This window comes from Strigops habroptila, chromosome 5, assembly GCF_004027225.2.
Source record: "Strigops habroptila isolate Jane chromosome 5, bStrHab1.2.pri, whole genome shotgun sequence".
In the NCBI taxonomy this organism is placed as follows: domain Eukaryota; kingdom Metazoa; phylum Chordata; class Aves; order Psittaciformes; family Psittacidae; genus Strigops; species Strigops habroptila.
Window position 1 is genome coordinate 8,753,757 of NC_044281.2, and position 23,617 is coordinate 8,777,373.

The window sequence follows — 23,617 nt, forward strand, 5'->3', positions numbered from 1 at the left end:
GAAATTAAATATTGCCTAGTAATTTTATCATTTATTTGAAATGGATTATCTGCTTTAAGTGCTGCAGACCATAATATGTTAAAACAGAAATGTTGCTGTTGATGTTTAAATAAGCAACCATAAAATGAGGGGAATTCCTGGGACTGGTCTTTGGGTTCAGGTCTTAGTCACATAATTGACTGTGCTCCATTGATATGAATTGCCATGTCAGAATATAAGACCACAACTGGTGAAAGAGATCCCGGTAGGGTTTCAAAAGCAAATATAGTATAACTCTACAAGCTTGGTAATTTTGAGCCTCTAGATTTCAGTTCTGCAAATGCTTGCGTGGTGCTTGCTCTCTACAGATACAGCTTCAGCAATGTCTTTTGCATGAAATCAAGCATACACATAAATTTTTAGAGGATTAGAGCATTAGGTGAAGTCAACTGAATTAAAATGAAAAGGAAAACCACTTGTAGCCTCAAAATATTTTTGGGTAGTGTAGGAGTTTGAACTCAAATGGAATTGTAATCTTTAATATTGGAAGTCTAGATGAATGTGTATTATCTACTAAAAAATCAAGGCTCTGAGGGCTTTTTGAGCGAGAGCAAGTTTGATCTAAAAATGGCCTGACTTGCAACTTAGACAAGAGGGAGTGTGGGCCAGGACATATTTGAAGCTGTTCTTGTGTAGCCTTTTTGTATTTTCCAGTTCAATTGCCAGGGTTTTTCAAGAACATTGTCTGCCATAATAACTTTGTAATTGCTAAGTAGGTCAGCAAAAGGCAGCATAGATCAGTGACCTTTTGCTATAGGGTTCCACTGAATGAAACGAATCAAAACAGGTCTTCCAAACTGTTTGGAAAATACAGAATTTCCTTGCAATTAAAGGGACTGTGTGCTACTGTAGCACAATTACAAAGCCAATAAGCAGGATGACTTTCCGGTTTCATCTCCTTTGAACACCCGATCACTGAATTTTGTAATGCATCGGTCAGGAAAAAAAATAGTCCCAGTTTTTGACTCTTTCTACCCTAAGATCTATTTCTTAGCTTCTTTTAAATATTGCTGTTGTTGCCTCTAATATACCCTCTAAGACCAGGAATGTATTTACAAAATGAAGCTGTCTAAATGATAGACACATGTTAAAACAGTTCTCTTTATGCCAATTAAAGGAGGCATCTTAATCTCTTCTCTCCCTCCTCTCCCCACATTCCTCAAATTGCCTCTTGACTTTGCAGCTGCTTGCCGCAAAGGGTAAATAGAGAAATGGAGCCTAACCTTCATTTGGCTGACAGCTGTAGTGTTTGCCGAAGGCCTTATCTTTGGGAATGTCTGGATACAGATACTTCAGAGGATTTTCAGGAACGTTGTCTGCCATAATAACTTTGTAATCACGCAGTATGTCAGCAAAAGGCAGTGCAGATAAGCGACCTTTGTTATAGGGTTCCACTGAATGAAATGTAACGTCTCCTGTAAAAATACAAAGGCATCATAACCGTTGATAACTGGTAGATCAGCATCTGCAGTTGAAGCGAATTTTTGCCTTTTGCAGTTTACACTGGTGGGTGTTTTACCTGTTCAGATCAATGCTAGCAGCTTTCAAGATATACCTTCTGCACATGTGTAAAGAAATTTAAAGCCCGCAGTAAGGAGGTACATTTCCTAATGAAGTTAAGATAGTTAATACAAAGAACTGAGAGGTAGATTTTCAGAGTTTTGGTTTATGTTTCAGTAAATACGATGCTTGTATCTTGCCCAAAACTATACCAAACATGATAATCGTGAATTTTACTTTCACACAGAAGGAAACATGGCTTCCCTATTACAGGTGTATTGCAGAGTTTGAGGTTTATGTTTATTTTTTAAAAACTATACTTACCATTTTCTAACTGATCCACCCAAGTAAAGGTAATTCCACCCAGATTGCTTTCACTAAACCTTAATAAAAATGTTCCTGGTGTCTTGTCTTTGAGCAAAATTCGTTCCTTTTCTTTGCTTACAAATCCCATAATGTACCTGAAGTGTAACAAAAAATCATGGGTTTACTATTGGAAGAAAGTACAGACTTCAATCTGATCGGTGCAACTGGCCAAACTTTATATAGATGTTCAAAGGCTGGTTACAAAAGCTTTACAAGGTCTTGAAATTATGACAAAAGCTTCATGTGATTTATAGGTGGAGCTCAATGGCATTGAGTGCAGAGTACTATGAAGCATGATGAAATTTATCTCAGTACTTGACCGTACACTGACAGAACTGATAAATAGATGTAACCTGCTGTTTCTAAGAGATTCAGTGGTGTTCCCTTTTAGCAAAATTTTCTGAAAGTTACAGATGGGAAGAGGGAGACAGAAGTTTTAAACTCTTCTCAAATTCTCTTCTGCATAGGTAAAACTGAGATTAGTAAAGAGAAAAAAAGACAAAGCAGGGAGAGATCAATATACAGTTTTCTTGTTGCTCACCCATCAATCCAAAGAGGAAGAATGTGCTTTTTGATTAAGTCCAGGATAGCTTCAAGCCAAACCCAAAAGGTAAAAGACTTTCCAGGCAAATGTTCCTAATGGTTAAAAAAAACAACAAGAGAAATGTGAGAGGTGTTGCCCAACATCCGTATGGCACGGCTGTCTCAGGTTTTTAAGAATAATCTAGTTTATTCAAGCCAGAATTACAAATTTGAACTGCTGTTTTGAGTAATGTCTCTTTCAGCCTGACATAAAACCGATCGGTTTTTAAGACATGCATTGGAAGCACCTCATTTTTCCATAAAAAAACCCAAAACACATTCACTGTTTCTTCCTGGTTATGAAATTACATTTTGAGAGAAATGATGATGAGAAAGTTGAGCTTTCTTCCAAGGTTCCATACTTACTTAAATAATGTAGTTAATAAGAATAAAATGGTTTTACCCTTCTGTCTCAACAGTTTATTTGTTCTTCATCAAAGTTGCTGAATATATCATCCGACTTGAAATAATTTAGGTCACAACTGACCATATGAAAACATCACTGTATGCTTCATGAAAAATATACTGTATGCCTTGACAGCACAACCTGTAGGCCATTTACAGAAGTATATAGGGCATGCTATAATGACAGTTTCTGATACCTGCAGCAACATAACTAAGTAGATCTCTTAGCCCAAACCTTAAACTTCTGGAAATACTATTTTCCTAGTTAAACTTGTACAAGGAATGTGATTGTGCTGGGCTGTAAGTCCCACATATTGCAAGTGGGAATCTTATCAGAAGCATCAGGGAGACAGGCATGCACGTGAGTGGTAAGAGAAAGCAGAACTGAGTTTTACTTTCAGAACCCTACCTTGCAGAACTTTGCCCAGGATAGTTGATAATCATTGTAACTGACTTGTTGTCCTGAGAGGGGAAAAAACAAATGGTGAGCCTGTGTTTCTGAAGTTTTGAAATAGATAGAGCTTGATATTCTGTATAGATGGGAAGAAGTACAGTAGATCCAGACTTGGAGATGGATTCAGAGGGACATGCTAAGGGAGTGTAGATCAGTTTTGAAGCAGCTGATAATAGTAGTTTTGGGAATATTTGCCTGAAGTAGTCTGGAACATTGTTTCTGCAACACTGTATGCTCGGTTTCAGTTCTTAGCCCAAGCGTTACTTCTCTTGGCATTTGCTCTACCTTGAACTTCCACATTTTAAGACAATTTATTTTTTCTTTCTTATGATTTTTGCTGATTTACAACAGCACATCTCCACTCCGTTACCTCCACTAAGCAAGGAATCTCCAAGAAACCAGCAGGGAAAGTGACTTACACAGGGAAAACCAGTCTTTGCTTCCAGCTTTGAAACAATAAAAGTAGATTCCCCCTGGTCTTTGACAAATGCTTCCGTTCTTGCCTAACATTAGAGGTATTGTTACACCTCAGCTTGGAGTTTCTTACAGCTCACCACATATTTTATTACTGTTTCTTCTCCAGAAACAGATAAAGCTTTCTTTTCTTCTGCCAGCTTTCTTTTAAGGCCTCTCTCTTCTGGGGGACAGTCAGATCAAAGTGTTCAATAGTCCATCCCACTGAAGGTACAGGGCCTCTTTGCTATGCTTTCACTGGTGAAGGGTGGGTCCCAGAACTAAACAGGCCTGCACAGACAGGTACTAAAACTGAAACAAAACCTAAACCAATCCACATAAGCAAGCAAAAAGACTTCCTTTTGTCTTCAGATGCATGCGATGATTACTTGCTAAGGAAATAACGTCACAGTTCAGTGTGACTCTGATGCCCTCTTCAGTTAAGCAGTCTGGAAGTTCAGAAGTTGAATCACTTTGTGGTGACAATAAGCTGACATGTGCTTTTCTTTAAAGAAAAAATGTCATTGTGGCATTTTTGATGTTGGCTCTGGCAGTGGAGGTCATGCTGTCTGGGTTGGCTGGGATCATTTTCTTCATAGTAGCTAGAATGGGGCTGTGTTTTGGATTTGTGCTGGAAACAGTGTTGATAACACAGGGATGTTTTAGTTATTGCTGAGCAGAGCTTACACAGAGCCAAGGCCTTTTCTGCTTCTCACCCCACCCCAGCAGTGAGCAGGATGGGGGGCACAAGGAGCTGGGAGGGGACACAGGCAGGACAGCTGACCCCAACTGACCAAAGGGGTGTTCCATACTGTATGGGGTCATGCTCAGCATATAGAGCTGGGGGAAAAAGGAAGGGCAGGGGGGATGTTTGGAGTGATGGTGTTTGTCTTCCCAAGTAACCATTATGTGTGATGGAGCCCTGCTTGCCTGGGGATGGCTGAACCCCTTCCTGACCATGGGAAGTGGCAGGCTTAGCTGCTGGCTGGGGTTAAACCACGACACATGCTTAAACTCATTACCTGCAACTATCAAGTATAAGAGCCCAAGAGCAAATAAAACCTATATGTTTTTGCACTCTTACCCGTAAGTTTCTCTGCCAGCATGTTGAGCTGCTCAGAATTGAGTCCACGACCAACATATGATGAAAATTGCCAACTCAGTACTTCTAAGAGCTGGCTTAAAGTGGCAGCAGGAGGATTATTGAAGAAAGACAAATTCTGCAACAGAATTAGTGCTTTGTTTAGACAGTTAGCAACCATGAAATACACGGCAGGCTGTGAAAGAGGCTGCAAGTACTTGGGCAGAATCTGGAAGTGTTAAAAATGAGGTGTGCAGAAGGGGATACACTGGGGCAAATCAGCCAAAAAGCTGACCCTTCCCCCCTCAGCCACACAGCAAGGTCCACTCGGGTGGCTGAGCAGAGCTGTAGGGGGAAACTCCTAGAGAGAGCCAGAGTCTGTGTGTGCATCTTGCATGATAAAATATCTTGCTATGCTTCTGATAGTATCGTATATTAAGACAGTGAAAATATGCTTAAATCCGGTCCAACTAATGCAGATATTCTGACTATACTTTAATGTGTTTGGTGCATGGAAATCTTAAATTATTATGTACTCATATAGTGATATGTTGTTGAATCATTTGGCTCATCTTAGTTTTTCATTTGGTTTCTGGACTGTACATGCCATGAACATACTGAAGACTGTGCAAAAGCTCTTTGGGAGCGTCACAGAGTGATAATGAAGTCCAGGCCTTTCTTTAGTTTAAGAACTACTACTTTAGCCTACAAAAAGGAAGACTAAGTATGCATGTGGTTTGTATCTGGGCAGGGAACAAAGAATAAAGCAAATATAAACCTATGATGTTGATAACAGTGTATGTGAAGAAAATAGGTCCAGTTTAAGAGGGAAATGCAGCCTTTTTATAATGAATATATTTGGTAACTGACTAATAGGAATGTGAAAATGCAGCAAGTCAGTACTTGCATACTGAAGACCTACCTGAGGATCATTGGTTGACAGGTTGTACCAAATAATAGAAGCCCACGCGTTGGGTAGCTGGCTGACATTGGAAATCATCACCACAGGCAAGGAGCTGGTCTGGTGGAAAGAATGAGTGCAGTATGTAAATGCTGCCAAGGAAAGTGTTAGTGCTGTGTTATGCTTTGGTTTTTTAGCCTCCTCTTTCTTGCTGAAGCATACACTTCTGTCCAGAAGTTCTGGAATCTTGTGTCTGCTTCTGCTTACTGCTGAAGATAGCATCTAGGATAGAGAGACTTGTGGTCTGGCCCAACATGATTGTTCTTCTGTAAGCTGCTGGAAAATGCCTTTTATTCTTGCCTCAGAAAATCTGGCTCAAATACTCACTTCCAAGTTTATAGTCAATCCATACAGGCAGACCTGCGTTTCGAAGCTGATGGAATGCAGTTCCTCGGTCACCATGTGAGGGCCCTGAGGGGATAAGTAGGTTATAAAACTGTGAATGCACAGATGGCATTTAACACTGTTTTAGTGATCTGACTGCTGACATTACACAACTTTGCAAGAAAACACATAGCCAAGATATAAGTAGAACAGGAAAAGAAGGCAGTGAAGGAAATAATTTGTTTGTTAAACTCTGATGTTAAATTAGTCCAGAAGTCTGGTGTGTTTTTTTCCTGATGAATCTAAAAAAAACCCCTTAACATTGTTAAAGCAATACTTTTAAACTTTAAACTTTTGCCTTTTACTTTTTCTAAAAGGGTGCTTTTAAACACAGATTTTAACACAATGTTAACGGATTATTTTTTTGTCTAATAGATTGTCTCCAACTTTTCCTAAAGTTTCTTTACTGAATGACAAATCCAATTTAAAAAGAGAGGTTAAACTTCAAGGAGAAATGACCTAGAAATGAAACAATAAGCCACAACTTTAATGACAGGCAGACAAGTAGGCCCTCCTCTGGGAACACAGGCTTGTCATAAGTATACTTAGATGGTACTAGCTGAAGGAGTAGAGTCCTAAATCACTAATCGAAGTAAATCTGGTATTAAAAACCCAGGCTTTTCCAGGGAGGGAATCTGTCTGTCATAGTTGATTAAAGTTTGTAATACAAGCATTTTGTTTTGATTACAAATCAGCATAACTCTGTGAAGATCCAAATCTCTGCCCCTTGGGAAACAGGTCTTTTGAAATACATTTCCATCCCCGTAAGTAAAATCTATCTGTCCTTTTCCTGTGTTGTTTTTCGCCTCCCCATCACATAATTGTTTTATCAGACTTGTAAAAAGAATCAAAAATCCCAAATCAAGATGCTTTCATTTACTGAAATACTCTGCTTTCAGTCAATGTAAAATAAAACTATTCCTTGGGAAAGTGCCTTGTGGCCTTATCTTTCCCATGGAGCACCTCCTCCAAGACACATACAGGCCACTGCAACCAAAGATACTGTATAAATAAGGGATTGAAACCACAGGAGATCCTCAGGTATCTGAATATCCAGCTTAGAGGTGGGGGCTTTTACATGAAATACTCATCCATCAAGTGAGCTCAAATGTTTTAATACAGGTAGAATCAATCCAGCTCAACCTGTACTACTACGCAAAGTTGAAGAAGGTTGGTGAAACTCCTCTTCTCCCTCTCCCCCATTATGATTTTGCAAAAAACTTCAATTTTTCTCATGGAAAAATCATCTAGGCTAAAAGGCATATCTACATGAAAGGACAAATCTCAAATATAGAGAGCCTCCACTATACTCTCAGCTTGCTCATGTTAATAATGACTTCAGAGACTGATTTTGACCAAGGAGAAGCTTTGATTGAGGAAATCAGTTAGCAGTGAACCATGTCACAGCTCAGCTGTCCTAATTCTCCACAGCTCTATGTTTTATGTAGTTATAAAGGCACAGTATGTAGAAGCGGGAGTAAAATGCTACCAGAATTAGAACACTAACAGTTTTACACCTACATTTTTGCATTTACTTGTCTTGATGCAAATGACTTGGTCAAAGCAATTGGGAGGCCAGCTTTGAGTTTCAGTCTTCCTCATCAGGTTGCCAGTTATTCCGTTCAGAAATACCATGTGAAGGATGCACAACTATCTTCTGCTTTAGGCTTTTGGTTAAAATTCTCCATTCTGATCACACCTTTGCTTTGTATTTAAAGACTACTTGTAATAACTTTTATGTTTGTACAACTACATCTGTGATGAGTGATTTTATTATTAAATATTTGTTTGAAACTTGCCAGTACAACTTTCCCCTTCATAGAAGCATTTTATGACTTCAGTTACCTTGAGAAACACAGTTGTGGTAGCACTAGCAGACGCTGTAACATTGGCTGCAAGCTTCTGACTCTTGCTTCAGTCAGAGATTTATGTGCATATTTTCACTGGTAGACAGCAATGCTTAATTTACAGTGATGGGCCATGGTCACCCTAGTGCTTGTGCGTACTTGTGCTTTCCCTCTCCCTGCCTGCTGCCTCCAGCTGCTGGATGAGGATATCCTGCCTTCTCCCCTGCTGGGGTGGTTCTCCTTTCCCCTCCTACCAGACATGCAGAAGGTGAATGAAAGTAGGCAGTAACTCGGATTCTGATTTTGTCCATGATGCCTGGGTTACTCTGGAATCATGGTTTGTAGAAAACCAGAGCTGAGAAGAAGGATGTAGAGTAGAGCTGTGCAATGCTGAGGAAGGGGAAGGAGTTAGGAGCTGGGCAAGGGAAGAAGCACAGGGCAGTGAGGGGTGCTGAAAGGTGAGGGGTGCTGTAGGGTGACACCAGGAATGGAAAGAGTGCTCTACGATACAGGTGCCCTCTCCGGGGCTCAGTATTCTGGGTGTGCTGATGTTAATACTTCTGGTTTCTGTTCTCCACAAAGCAAGAATGTGTGTATTTTAAACTCCCCAGCTAGGAAGCAAGCACTTGCAATACCTTTTCACCTTCTATGTCGGGTGGTATGTGCATATCTCTGAAATCTGGGTACTGCAAAGTATCTGCTGATTTGTTAGGGCTGACATGTCATAGTATACGTGCCACCACAAGAGGGGAACCTACGACCAGAGTCGGATGAGTATTGGTAAACTAAGCACACTTTTGAGGCATGCAAACTTCTTTGATGCAAATATAATTATACTCTTACTTCAGCTGTAAATTTGGCCAACAGAATCGATATTTAAGGAACCATTCCTATAGAAGAAATTGTTTCAACAAAACTCTCAAAAAGCTTATTTTTGCCAAAATGTAAGTGACCAAAAAGGAAGCCTTAAAGAGGAATGCATATGTTCAGATTATTACTTCTTACCTTCTATTGTAACTTTTTTAATATACAATATTAAGGCATGTAATTAAAATTTCTGAGTAGTTCTGAAAAGTTCTCATTATACTATCATATGACAATTGGGTCCTATACTTATTATAAGGATAATATGTATTTCAAAATCTAACATATGATTGCTCTTTGATTTAAAGAAAATCCAATCTGAAATATTTGTGAGAGTGATCAAGAATAACATGTAAAATAAATGCACAAACCTCATTTCCTTTGCTTCCAGCACTTGATTTCATTTCTTTAGGTTGCTGTATAAAGCAAAACAATGTTTATGTGCCAAAGAAACTATAGACAGAGGTACAGTACATTTATACTTAATAAATTTTAATTATTTAAATTTCAATGGTCATCATATTTAACCATGATGTTCTTCATATAAGGTTTTATTTACCTTATGAAGGCTCTGACACTATGCCTTAAAAAGTCTATTCAGTGAATAGTCTTTTGATATTCTCAAAGAATTTTTTAAGAAATTAACTTAATGTAACAAAGTGTTAATTAGGGTACTTGCAAAATGTATAACAGTAACAGCACTAATGACTGTCACTTCCCATCTCCTGCTGCAAATCTACAATGACGAACTGCATCTGTGATTAAGCTCCAGAAAATACCACAGGTAAGTGAGTCTAGTCAGAAAGCATGGCTCAATGGGGTGTTAGAGAAGCTACACAAGCAGTGCTATAGCCTCTCAAAAGACAGTTATTGCAGGCAGGCATCAATTTCAACTAGATCTAGAGCATTCAATTATAGATTTCCCCTAGACAATGGTGATGTTTAGTTTGAGGGTTTTTTTTTGTTTAGTGGGGTTTTTTTCTTATAAATAAAACCCAGTTTCTGAGAAACTGTAGGTCAGCATGATTAGTCTTCTTTTCTGGTATTAGGATTTGCTTTGTTATTTCAGTGAAAATATATAGTCTTATGGAATGGATAAAGTATGGAATGGGTTAAAGAGGTTCTAGGGGTAAACTTTCTATGTAAGGAAAAGGAAAATGAGCGTGTAGACTTGACAGTAACACAGTTCTCCCTGGGTACTCTTTAAAGACTCTTTTATTTCTATACCAGAGGTACACGACAGGAAAAAAAGTCAAACTTACCAAATGTCGAAATTCTACGGACAGGCTCCCATTTGCGGATTCATCCATGTTCATTGCTTTCATGTGTGTTCCACACAGAATGAATCTACGATTACTATGGGGGACATTACACTTATGTACTCCAATGATGTCAGATCGGTTAATCTAAGAAATACAATGTTTTATATTCTTACCTTACGGTTGAAACATTCCTAAAATAGAATGGGGAGGGGGGGAAACAGATTGTGAATCAGTAAATGTATAAGCCATAACTTGTACTGAGAAATTTATTGTGAGGTGGTAGATTTTGCCTTGTCAAAGTTAATTCGTAGTTCTAATACAACCAAACAATTTCTAAACTAAAGAACTGTTACATCTGGCCAGATGCAAGTAGCATATTTTGTCTAGCTTTCTTCCCCTACTAGAATGATATGTGGGTATTCAAAGCTGCAGTACTGTCCAATTGCCTGCATGCCTGTGTTCTGGAAGAGTACAAGCCTATGTAGTTAGCCCATGGTGTATGGGGAGAACATGTGCACAGCAGCAAACTGGGCAGTACACAGCTTTTGAGAGAAACAGTCCTGGCTTCTCCCCCTCTGTTTTCCTTCCTTCTTTTGGGCCAACATCTATGTCCATGTGATCAAGGTGGTTTTTAGTGGCCTTTTGGATCACCTTTGCTGATTTTGAAATCATACCTTGCCAGCAAGTCTTTTGCTCCGTGTTTTATCATGCTAGGGTGCCCTGACCTATCTGTCACCAAGCTTGCCTTACAGTACGGGGTATTGCTTAAAATAATGCACCTTGCTGAGAGAAGATGCATCAACTCAAAGAGACATACACCAGGCAGCATTAACACTGTTTTCACATAGTATAGCAGGCTCTGAGATGCTTTTTACTCAGGAAATTATAATCAATAGAAGCTGGGGATCTTGTTCATTTTGGGTCTACTGTAAGAAATGATGGGAACACAAAGGAGAACCAAACACCTTAGAAAGGAGGAGTTTATATAGCAGCCTGAATTTCAAACAGGGGTAAAACTCTGTAAGCTGCCAGTTACTAATAACAGCATTAGCTTTTCAAGCATGAGCTTGAGGTGCTACTTGGAGCAGCTGCATCGAAGGTACTGGGCCTATTAACACAAGTAGAGTTAAGTCATATTTCAAAGCTAACTATGCAGTATTGTTTAATTTAAAGCTTTGTGTGATGCTGCTATTTCAGACCAATGAATTTTATTGAAGTCTTGAAACAAATCTTAAATGATTCTTGCCTCCAATTTGAAAATACTGATTAGACATAGCAGCTTTTTTTTTCAGAAAACGACAAATCTTCCACATTAAAACAAGAAATGCATTACCCTGGTGTTTAAACTGCTTTTGGGGTATTGTTTTTTTTCTGTTTTGGGAGATTTTTGTTTTGTTTTTTTTCCTTTTTAGAGCAACTTCTAAATCAGATTGGGTAGCAATTGAAAAACCTGTGTTGTCTCTGTAGGGAGGAAGAGAATATCTTCACTTTAAAGTTCCTTACTTGTCAATAGTTGCTTTCACTCTGATCTGGTAGTTCAGCTCAGGCAATTTAATCAGCAACCTTCAAGACAGAAAATGTAAAAATGAATATTAATAGAATAAATTTCTCACCAGAAGATACTAGACACAGTAGCTTCTCATTAAAGTGTCTGAAATGATTATAAGATGAAAACAGATTAGGCATTTAGGATTGTATCATGATTTACAGGGTTTCATATACTCATAAGAGGAGCTGGACTGTTCCAGTGGCAAGTGTTCTACCCTCCCTGCAAGTATGTGGGAAAGTTAGTATGTGTTTGAGGGAATGGCTAGAGAGACAACAGAGAAGGATTCTTTTTGCTGCAAGGTGGAAATGAGAGTTCTTCGCCAGTCTTCACTCTTTTCACAAAATCAGGCAAGGAGATAGTGGGAGAGAAATAACTTCTCATCGATTCACCCAAGCCCCCCAAAATGCAGGAATTTCTCAAAAGTGGTTCTGAGTATTCCGATGTTGGCTTGTACGATGTGGATTGTTCTTTACTCAGTTTGCAATGTCATTAAAACAAGAATTCAGTGCCTGCAGAACCCTGAAGGAGCTAACTTTTGGCCACAATCTGCCTTTCTTCCTCACACTGATTTACTCTTTATTGCCCCTTATTACAAGTGACAGGTCCTGTGGCCCTTACCCCCATTCCAGAAAATCTCCCTGGGGTCAAAAGGATCTCTAACACAAGTTGGTCTGCTTTGCTTTCTAGATTCAAGTAGGATAAAATACAGTATGCAAATGAGGGAGTTTAAATCAGATTTCCCTTTCTTACCTTAATTTAACAGTGAACTGTATTAATGTTTTAAGAACCATTGGCCTCTGGGGATGTGTTGGCATGCAGGGCTGCCTTTCAACCACAAATGAACTGTGTGAAAAGAAGTGAAGCAATAGATTGTGAGGAATATGCATAAACAAGCAGCTGTATTAGGTGGGGAGTGTGTGTGGGAAAGTGCTTGTATCTCTTGGAGGTTATTTCTCCACAGATGTGAAGCAGGAGCTATGTATTCCAACTCTCAGTTCTCAAAATGATCCAGTGGTCTAACTTAGAGTTGACTTGTTCCACACATTTAAAAATAAACCCCCAAGCCAACAATTCCATAGTCCTAAAGTAGCAGGTTGATAAATGTCTGGAAGACCGAGACTTTTATCAGAACAACAAAACAAAGCATGAAAATACACTGAGCCTGGCTCCAATGGAATTAAACAATAATTTTCTCTTTTTTCATTTTATATAGAAAAAAGTTGACTGTTTTGCTTTCAGGTAATAATTTGTGGTGTACCTCCAGCATAGCCAGTAAAAAAGGCAAGAGGGATGATGATGATGATTTATCTAGTAATAGAAGGGTGAATTGGGCAGGAAAGAATATCTCGGTGGGGAAGAGGAAAGAGAAGAAATAAATTAGCACCTGCCACTTAAAAAACCATAACCAACCACCACAACTTTTCTCAGTACAAAGTACATAACTCCTACTGAAATAAGTGGATTTTGTGTGTTCACTTAGAGGCAGAACTTGGTCACAAACCTTTAACTGCTACACACAAGAAGCTGCCTGGTGCCTTCAGCTTCTAGGAGTTTTGATGACAGTTGTACATACTTTTTATATTGCAGACTTGGTCTGCATGATCCTCAGGGACTCAAACTTGTTTTCATCTTTTGCCTTCTTAACAATATGGTCTTATTGTTGCCAATAAATCTGAGTCGTTTCAAATAAACTTATGTACATTGACAGTAGCTTACGTACTTCCGGAAAAGATTGTACAGCAGAAAGTTGACTTTTTCCAGCAGCTGAGGTCTTTGCACTGGGATTGGGTCCCCATCGTAGGTCAGTCTGGTCAACAGTTCATCCAGTTTTTCCAGCTGCCTTCTGACTTGAAAGAGACTCTCTGCCAACAGTGTGAAACTACAGCAAGACAAAAGATTAGTTTGCAAACTTCCATGTAAACTATTTCTTAGAACATAATGGCTGCTGAAGTTCTTGCTTGGGGAAATCAGAATCAGTACTGACTGGTGCTTTCTAGCTTTATCCAAACTCATGTCCATTCATCTTTTGTTTACGGGAGTATATAAATACATCAGGCAAAGTACCTACTTCATTTCAAAGAGAAATATTTATGCAATGGGTGTCACCAACATCAATGCAATGCTGTTTGTGATAATCTGGAAGAAATATATACATGCTGCCAATGTTTTACATGCAGAGCACCTCTGACAATTTAATGCTTTCCTATAGCTCAGTAGTTTTGCAAAATGTACTCTTATTTAAAAGGATAATATTTATATAAAATGAGCAAGTTACTAAGACTGAGGAAGTCTAAAAACAGTAAGGAAAATCAAATTCAAACACACTTGCTAACAGTTTAATAGGGCATGTGTGTATAAAATCACATTTTAAAATTTATTTTTAACATCTTCATTGGAAAAAAATATACTTCCGTGGAAAAAAAGGGGGCAAAAAAAACCCAAACGTTTTTTCTTCCAGCCTAAAAAGGTTCTTGGTTGTTTTCCTACTTTTTACTTCACCTTTTCCAGAAGAGAATTTTGATGAGAAAGAAATGATCAGGATATTGACATTCCCTGGCTGCTTTATCTTTTTAAATATAATGCTATTTTCTTTTGATTTGCAATCACCTCTAGAGTTGCCAGCATAGGGACTAATGCCATTCAATTCCTGCGTAGTTTGTAGTCTGGAGGAGTGATGTACCTAGTGAGTCAAAGCATAAAGTTATCTACCCAGCTCCTGCCTAGACAAAACTCCCACTGTCCTCAGTGACAAACTCAGTCAGCACAGTTCTTACTCAAGCAAAACCCCCAAGAGGGCATGTTTCAAGTATCTGGAACAACTGTTAAACCAAAAAATGAGTGATAGCCATGGCTCAGCCTCAGCAGTTCACTGTAATATTGTTAATTCTGAATAGCAAATACTGTCCACCAAAACAAAATGTATTTTTAGCTATTTACTTTCTTAGCTGCTCATGAATTTGCTGCTGTTGCAACTGATCTAAAGGAATGATCATTTCACGTGCAGCAGACTTCCTGTGGTTTTCAGTGGAAACAAAAACTCAAAGCAAGTTTACCAGTTCTGGAGCTGATCAAGCCCACCATGGAGAGGACCCCCAATGCAGGCAATCTGCTGCCGCCTCTTCCAGTCGAGCAGCTCTTCAGTCAGCATGTTGCTCATAAGCATATCGATTTCATGAATCACACGCCCTATTTTACTGAGAACTTCCTGTAAAATAGGAGAAGTGTCACTAACTGACCATAGGGAACAGCCACAAAATTCAGCAATTATCATAAATGCTGATTACATTTGTTTTCAATTATTTTGAAAGTAATCGTATTTGGTCACTACCACTTCAGTCTCTAACTCAGAGGTGACTGGATTCATCACCCATTGTACTTGAAATTAATCCTGAATATTTATGAACTCTTCCTCAGTAAAATGTCTTTTCTGGGGGATGGGAGGGAGGATTGTTGCATTCTTTGTGGGCATAACACCTCCAAAAAGCTGACACTTACGAGCACTTTCAAGGTCAGAAAGTTCTCCTTTTGATTTGCATCACATCCAATGCCTTGGGTTTTTTGCTTGCTTGCTTGCTTTTAACCGTAAAAAGTACATGGACTCAAACAAATTGCCTAAATGTACAGTTTTCCATGCCAGCAAAGAAGTGGTCAGGGGAATATTTGTCATATTTGCAAGTCTCAGTTGCTGAATAGAGCAAGTACTATTGGTGGGTTGTGGAGTTTTTCTGGTTTGTTTTTTCTTTGCAATTATTAGATTACATTTATTTTGACTGCATTTTATTTACTTTAAAAGCTGCAAACTGCCAGCTGAGTTATCCATTTAGCACAGCTTGTAAGTGCTGACCTTACTTTTAAGGTGTGCAGAACCACATCCTTGATTGAGCCATTATTAAATTGCCAGTCTCTTAACTGCTAGGTAAAATCACCGATACCCACCTAAACTTTCTGTGAATTTTTAACTTCTGTGTTATTTGTTGTTCTGAGAGGAGAATCTAAAAAGGCACGCATACACATTTGAGTATTTGGTGTCGGAATGAGGAGAGAAAGCAAAGGAACCACAGAACATGTCACAAACCTTTCTCTTGTAGTCTAAAGTATTGAGCATCGCCTGCAACGCCAACATTTCCTGTTTAATGAGGGCGCTGTTTTTGTCGCTCTGCTCTGCAGGGGATGAAAAAAAAAGCAGTATAAATGTGTATGTGGCTGTGTGTGAGTGTTTGTAAGAGAAGAAGGAAAGAAACCATGACCAGACTGCAGCACGAACTAGTGAAAAAATAAACTGCAGGCGTCAATAGGTTATGTAATAGCATATTTCATTTGAATGGACTAACTTTAGTACAAGTTTAAGATAAGGTTTTATGACTCCACTCTTTCGGTATGTATGTGGAACAGGAAAAGGTAGCAAACATACAGATGATACCTAGAAATCTATAAATGTCTGATTCATCTGCATCCGCATGTGGATTATGTACATCTATCTTGGATCAATGATTGGTCTGTACACTACTGAAACATGTTCATGGGGTCAGCAGTCAGATTAAAGCTCTTTGGACTTGATGTGAGTTACGTGTCTGGCTGAGAGAATGGAGGTTAGGCATTTAAAACAGAGATAGCGTGTTCATCGCCGTGGGGATTTCAGCAGCCCAGGAGTACTGATCTCACTGGGTATTTCCCCCTCTCTTTCCCTTCTCTGGATCATGCATTAGTTTCAAGCTTCCCCAAGCTTGCCCCATGCTCTTCATATGCAGGTCTTCCCCCACCCTCACCTTCCCCCACCTTTTGCTGCTCTGCGTCTTTTGCGCCACCTTCAAAAAAGAAATGGGTGCCAACTGTGCCTCTGCTAAGCTCTGGACTGACATCTTCCTATTATGTTAGGGTAGATGCTTCAATAGAGGTAGACAAGTAAGTGATTGTCAGCTCAGCCATATAGCAATTGCTCACACATATTGTACTGCAAGCTGGCTGTGCTGGTGTAGACCATTTCTTGACACAGTGAAATTTTAAGCCCTGAAAGTCATTTATGTAAGCATGTTTCACTTTGAAAGTAGGACAGGCTTCAATCATCTGTGGTAAATAATTATGATTGGCCTGATGACTAACAACTCATTAAACCATGGAAACTTGATCTCTTCTGGTTGCCTGGCCATATCAGGCCTTAAACATAAAGGACTGACATGTTTAAGAACTCAGACGTTTCAAGCCCAATGTCTTTGCATGGTCAAAGGGAAATAACATGAAGATATCTGAGCAGACACAAGTGGACCTCAGTTTCTTTTCTGAAAGAGATCATGCAATGTTGCTGTTGCCATGTGCAGATCTCAACCATCATAGGCTGATTAAACATGCATTGAGTGCTTACCAGTTGGTTATCACCACTGTAGTCAAAAAAAGAACAGAAAGCCAAGTTAGAGGCTAAAAAATCAGTTTTGCACAACTCTACTAGGGAAGAGAAGAGGCTTTTCAACATCCTGCCAAGGAAAGGCCATGTCAAAAGTGAGGAAAATGGAAAATAGGTTCTTTAAATTTGGAAAAGTACGACTGTTCATGCCATTATGCAGCTTATCTATAGAAAATATCTATACTTGTTTGACAAGATCCTCTTTACCTTGTTAACCCCAAAAGCTTATGTTCCAAGACTTTATATACACCAAAAATCCATTTTTATGTTTACATAAATTATCTGAGTAACTGTGCTGGTTTTGGTTGGGGTAGAGTTAGTTTTCTTTGTAGTAGCTAGAATGGGGCTATGTGTTGGATTTGTGCTGGAAACAGTGTTGATAACACAGGGATGTTTTAGTTATTGCTGAGCAGAGCTTACACAGAGCCAAGGCCTTTTCTGCGTCTCACCCCACCCCAGCAGTGAGCAGGATGGGGGGCACAAGGAGCTGGGAGGGGACACAGGCAGGACAGCTGACCCCAACTGACCAAAGGGATGTTCCATACTGTATGGGGTCATGCTCAGCATGTAGAGCTGTGGGAAGGAGAAGGAAGGCGGGGATGTTTGGAGTTTGGAGTGATGGTGTTTGTTTGTCTTCCCAAGTAACCGTTGTGTGTGATGGAGCCCTGCTTGCCTGGGGATGGCTGAAGACATGCCTGACCATGGGAAGTGGGGAATGAAGTCCTTGTTCTGCTTTGCTTGTGAGCGTGGCTTTTGCTTTACGTATTAAACTGTCTTTATATCAACCCATTAGTTTTCTCACTTTTACTCTTCTAATTCTCTTCCCTGTCGCAACGGGAGGGGGATGGCTGAGCAAGCAGCTGTGTGGTGCTTAATTGCTGGCTGTTGTTAAACCACAATAGTAACACACAGAAATTCCCAGATACTGGGGTCTAGCTGCAGAATCAGCCATTTCCCAGACAACCTAAAAATTATTATAAAAACTCTTACCTAAGCTTTGTATTGTTTTATACCTGAAGTCAAATTCCTCTTGCAAGTCTTCCAAGTATTTGACATCTTGGTCAGTCATCTTTTCCAGGGAAAAGAAAGTAAAGTTATTTGGGTTTTCACGGTGACATAAAAAGGAATTTGTTTAGTAATGCGCAAATGCATAATGTAGTATTTTCCTTTCCTACCATTTGAAAAACCCTAATCAATTCCGGGAACTCTGGTTTACTATCTTGTAAACTTAAAAAAAGATGACTGAATTATAAATGCACATTTATAACTATATATTATATATATCATATATAACATATTATAACTAGAGATTAATTTTACTTGTTCAGAAAGCCAACCATTATTCTCTCCCCTCAGTCAAACAGTAGTTGATATAGCTTAACCACTTGCTTACTAGTTCAGTGACACAGTGAAAGTAGGAATGATTCCATTTAGCCTGAGCTAAATTAAAATTATTATGCCAATACTGTAACACTCTTCTTGGAGCTTTAAAGTGGGGCACATTGATTATTTTGCATTGACTTCAATGGAATTGGAATGGGGTGTGCAAAGCCAAGTAAGGTGGAGCCAGAGACAGGAGCAGAGCTCGGAGACTTTATCTGGAGAATTACTTAAGAATTTGGGTAAAGAACTGAAACATTTTTGCTGCTTTGGCTTTTTGCCTTTTTTTTTTTTTCACATGTACTGCTAAAAGTTTAGAAGGTGTTTTCTAGTAACCAAATAATGCTAATTCAAAAAAAGACATCAAAAGAAAGAAAATAAAGCTGTAGGCAATCATCTGTTTTACTTTGAAGGTCTGTTTCTGTGCTGTTTATAGGAAGCCTTGATTCTGCCAACAACTCATAAACAACCCTTTTTAGTTCCCCAAGATGTGCAAGTGCCTGTCAAAATACGAACACTTGTTTGCTAAATTAGGACAGACAGAATTAGCCATTTTGGTTTCCTCTTTATTTTGGAGAGTAAACTCTTAAATTATATGTGTAAGGCATGAAATTATATACACAAGGAACTGGCTGATTTCTGTGTTCAACTTAATTACCTACTAAAAAAACCTTGTATCTAGAAATCCTTCTCATTTTCACTGGTCTCTCAGGGCTGCACTTCCCCACACAGGCAGAAGGAGCAGCATGGTAGCCTGCTGGGTTGCAGCTTTGTCTGCTTTTGTTCTGCAACTCTTTTAGCTTAATACATATATAGAGATCTAGTATCACATTCTTCTAAAACTAGCTATATCCTTATAAAGGTTCCATTTCTCTAACCCTTCTTCCCCATGTAGGGGAGACACTGATGAGAAAATGCTACTAGGACCTCTTTCTGCTATACAAGAAGTGTTGCTCTTGAATGGCATACAATGGGTATTTCAAATATAATATCTACATGGAGACTGCTGCAGAGCTGAAAGTGGGGCTGGTATAGTACAAAGGCTGTAGGTAACCTGAATCCTTACCCTGCCTTGAACTGAACGGGCACGTATTCTCTGACTGAGCTTTCAAGGTCTCTGTGGGACACGGCTACAGGTTTTGCTCAGTCCAGCTCTGCCCTGCAATGGTATGGAAAACTCCTGGAGAATTGCTAACCATCAGCTCCCAGTGTTCTCCCCTCATGTCTCCTAAACATGTAATTATGTCACGTAGCCTCCAGCTTTACAAAGTTCTTGGTATGTGACTCAGAGGTCAGGGCAGCTAGCTACTGCTGACCCAACTCAGAGAGGTGAAGTTGCAGAAATACATTTACTGAACCTCATGTCTTTTTAGAGACAGTAGGTATGTTCTTATTGCACTCAGTGGTCTGCCTGCAACTCACAGGAGTGGGATAGCTTTAAAATAGATTGGACCCAGAGCAGCTGTAAAAACCTGAGGATCCAGGTATGTCCTGAGTAGTTAGTCTGGGTTGATGTCCTCATAATAACTGGAAATGGTTGGTGCAGCTTGTTAGCAAAAGTATTTGAGCTACCCAGCTTAAAGATAGTTCAGGTATGTCGGTGTGAATCATGGCTGTGTAAACAGCAAATAGGACAAAAATAAATACCTGAGCACTGTTCTTGATGGCTGACACTTTGTGTTCTACATTTCTTTGTCGTTCTGAAACAATGGAGTTCTGCAGAGACTTTTCCAGCGGCCCCTGGAACACATTGAACAGATAATGGGTGGATGAGTAATACTAGCAAGTGATAGTAACTGTACTGCAAGTTCTAGCATAGAGAGGGAATTCGGAAGCTGGTTTTCAACCAGCTGGAGACTGATGTAAACAGACAAATCTGTTTAGTTCCACGGATTTGAAGAACATGCTGCTTTAACTTTGATATCCAAAAGGTGAAAGGGTGTGGGTATACTGCAAACATTAAACATCTAGTCAATTAAAGAAACCGAAACATGGATGATTAGATTTCTTAATAAGACCTGATACTCATATAAGAATACTTATTACATCCAGGGGTGATTAAAAAGAACATATTTGATTTAAAAATTCTATCTGGGTTTTAACTATGTAACAATTTCCCCAGATAGTTTTATGGTGTTTGAAGAAAAAATTTAAAAATTACATATTAAACCTATCAATGCCTTTGTAACATATCAGATGGAATGTCTTTTACATTGCATAATTAATCTGAACTGATGCATTGCATAATTTAAAATATACAAATCTGTTTTGCAAAGAATAATCTCTTTAAAGCCTTTTCCACAGATTAGAGTCTTTGAAGATTAGCTGTGACATAGAAGTCACTTATAGCAACGCTTGCAGCAGTAGAGCCACTGATGAAGTACAAATATGAGTTTAAAGGGCAACCTTTGGCAACCCCTAGCACACACAAATCACTCTAGTGAAATGAAAGGACAAGATTTGGTCCTAAAAGCATGTGAACAGATTAACATGGAGCAGATTAATGAAATGTAATTCATTACCTGTACTGGCATGCTAGCTGCAGCCAATATTCTTCTTTCTTCTCTTAAACAGTTTGAGATGATCACTGCTATATGCATGGGATTACCATGGTATTTACCCTGCAAGCACAAGTAAATACAACTTTTAAAAATTCAGAATTCAGGGCGTTCCTCTGGAAATCACAGTGTGCTTCAGTGTGTATGAACTACAGTTTGGTGCGGGTGGAAAAGACTCTCCTACTAAGGTTCTCCTAACAAAGGTTCTCGACCTTTGTTAGTGCTGGTTCAGCCTTGCAGTGCAACATTAGTTAGTGCCGTTGTCATAAAACATTCTTAATAATGTTCGACAGAGATTATAAAGATACAACTCTGATGTACATCATCTGAAGATCAAATTGCTGCGCTGCTAACACAGCTGTTTTGAAAGGGCTTTCCTGTCAGCCTATTCTGTGCATGATTTTATCATGTCTTCCATTTTCAATAGGATGTTGCTGTTAGCATGTAGCACTTTGCCAACAAAAAATGGTAAGCATATCAATACGGTAATGGTGCAAGCAGAAAAGCTTCCTCAGCATAAAGCAGAAGATTTCAATTTTAATGTCTATGAACAATTTAGCCAGAGAACCAAAAAAAGTCTGTATTTTTACACCACCATAAGGTGTAGATTTGCTGATTGCTGATGCACTGAGGACTGCGCATAATTTGAACTAATACTGGTTTGTGCTGTATTTATCAAATGGGAATGATTGAGGACTCTCAAACGGGTTCTTGCATGGTGATGTATTCTTACAGCGTTTCTCAATACCCTTCATGCCTTTTATTCAGTATTCACATATTCATTCAGATGCCCTTTATTCAGTGCTCATACAATTTTTAGCCATCCATTAGAATTAATCTTTTCCTGTATCATTTCCAGTTCTGGACTTGTTCTATTTTCTTCTTTCTAATTAGTTTTTATTCTCATCATATTTTGCTTCCACTCGGAACTTGATTTATTTTTGCTTCCTCTGAATGTGACAAAATAAGTTTACACATACTTATATTGATGCTGTATTTTCCTTTAGTATCTCATACCAATTGCTGTATTAGAAACAAGGGTGTGAACACATCTGATAGAAATGTGAACACACTGCTTCTATACGCCAGCTACTATGATGACAGTGAACATGAATTTCTAACACTTTTTACTAGACAAACAGAACTGAATCTTTTCCTGGGTGCTTTTGTATGATATCTAAGTAATCTGAAAGGCTTTTTCATAGTATGTTTTGACTTCAATTACAAGGTAAAGAAATATTATATTAAAAATGGTAATTTTAATGATGAGACTTGGTTCGAGCTGCATAGTATTAAATACCATGCTGTTGGTTATACCATGGTTCCAGGTAGAGACTAAGGTGAAAGACATAAGACTCTTAAAACTAAATAATTAGTGTACAAAATGTTCCCCTGTAGAGAAGCTTTGTCTGCTGTGGGATTGTTAGTAATGAAACTTAGCTCTTTAGTATTTCTAGGTTTTCTGAAGTTTTCTCAAGACAAAGTACATGCCCCACAGTGCAACCAGTGCTGTGCCTCCTTTGATCTCTTTAAAAGCAGTTCAGGGTGGTGCTTTACACCACCAATCATCTGTTTCAATTGCCCTGAGGAACAGGAGTGATGGACTAGACTGTGATTTTAGGACTTTCTCTGGAAAAAAGAAGTGGTGAGCAATACTACACCAAGACAGACAGTCTCAGATGAAACACTAAACATGCCCTCCTTGCTGGGCGCTGAGGGGGACTTTAACATTAAGGATACACTGCTGATTTCCCTGTCAAACAACAGTGCCAAAGATCTGCCATTACTCATTGCTCCCTGCCAGCTTCTTGGCAATAGGGGTAGTAATTGTGTTCCCACTGCACACTTCCTTCAGCGCAACTGAACTTCAGGTCCAGGAATATATCCGTAGCCTGCTTTGTTGAGCATATTCCTAAGCTGTCAGTGCATAGTGCCAAGATGTAATTTTGGGAAGGGAATAAAGGAACATGAGAGATTCTATGCTCTTCCTGCAAAAGATTAAGAGCGGAGTAGAGCTTCATGTGGAAGTAAGGTAAAGGTAGGGTCCAACAGCAACAGCCAGAGAAAAGTAACTGCTGCAAAGAATGGTTGTGCTCCTGGCTGCCTAGTGCCAGCCCTTGTTTTGTGCCAGTCTGCTGCCTGACTCCTTAGCAAGCCAGCCCAGATTGCTAACTGGGATGGAAACCACTCGTGGTTTTTTGCTGGACGAGTTTTCTGCTCCTCAGTGAGCAAAGGATGAGGTTGTTGTTAAGGACTAGAGCACGTGAAGTCAGCAGAGGTTGGCTGGGAGAGGGGGGAACAGGCCTGCCTTGTTTCTGCAGTCAGTCATATTGTCTCACCTGTCTGCACCTTGATTAGAGGGGGAAAAAAGTCACCTTTTTAATAAGGCTTGGGTTGAAAGCTGTGATGAGAAATCTGGTGTAAATCCATGGATGTACATGTTATTTCTTCAATTAATGTCTGTTTATTTCTGCTTGTTGCTGTTATTCTTTTTTTGGTAGTAAACCAGGGTCTCACTTTCCATACAGATGGCT

At 39.2% G+C, this 23,617-nt stretch overlaps 1 protein-coding gene across 1 annotated transcript in view; it reads right to left on the reverse strand.

The window, feature by feature from the left end:
- STAT4 (signal transducer and activator of transcription 4) overlaps nucleotides 1–23,617 on the reverse strand; it is a 41,281-nt gene that overhangs the window by 4,489 nt on the left and 13,175 nt on the right. Inside the window, exons 4-21 of the mRNA XM_030488353.1 lie at nucleotides 21,048–21,146; nucleotides 20,173–20,265; nucleotides 18,136–18,214; nucleotides 15,823–15,908; nucleotides 14,801–14,952; nucleotides 13,468–13,626; nucleotides 12,498–12,590; nucleotides 11,702–11,761; nucleotides 10,372–10,389; nucleotides 10,199–10,292; nucleotides 9,308–9,352; nucleotides 6,169–6,252; nucleotides 5,803–5,901; nucleotides 4,884–5,019; nucleotides 3,302–3,354; nucleotides 2,447–2,541; nucleotides 1,864–2,000; nucleotides 1,263–1,454 (exon numbers count right to left, since the gene is read on the reverse strand). Coding sequence (XP_030344213.1) covers nucleotides 1,263–1,454; nucleotides 1,864–2,000; nucleotides 2,447–2,541; nucleotides 3,302–3,354; nucleotides 4,884–5,019; nucleotides 5,803–5,901; nucleotides 6,169–6,252; nucleotides 9,308–9,352; nucleotides 10,199–10,292; nucleotides 10,372–10,389; nucleotides 11,702–11,761; nucleotides 12,498–12,590; nucleotides 13,468–13,626; nucleotides 14,801–14,952; nucleotides 15,823–15,908; nucleotides 18,136–18,214; nucleotides 20,173–20,265; nucleotides 21,048–21,146 — 1,774 coding nt within the window. The remainder of the gene's footprint in view (nucleotides 1–1,262; nucleotides 1,455–1,863; nucleotides 2,001–2,446; nucleotides 2,542–3,301; nucleotides 3,355–4,883; nucleotides 5,020–5,802; nucleotides 5,902–6,168; nucleotides 6,253–9,307; nucleotides 9,353–10,198; nucleotides 10,293–10,371; nucleotides 10,390–11,701; nucleotides 11,762–12,497; nucleotides 12,591–13,467; nucleotides 13,627–14,800; nucleotides 14,953–15,822; nucleotides 15,909–18,135; nucleotides 18,215–20,172; nucleotides 20,266–21,047; nucleotides 21,147–23,617) is intronic.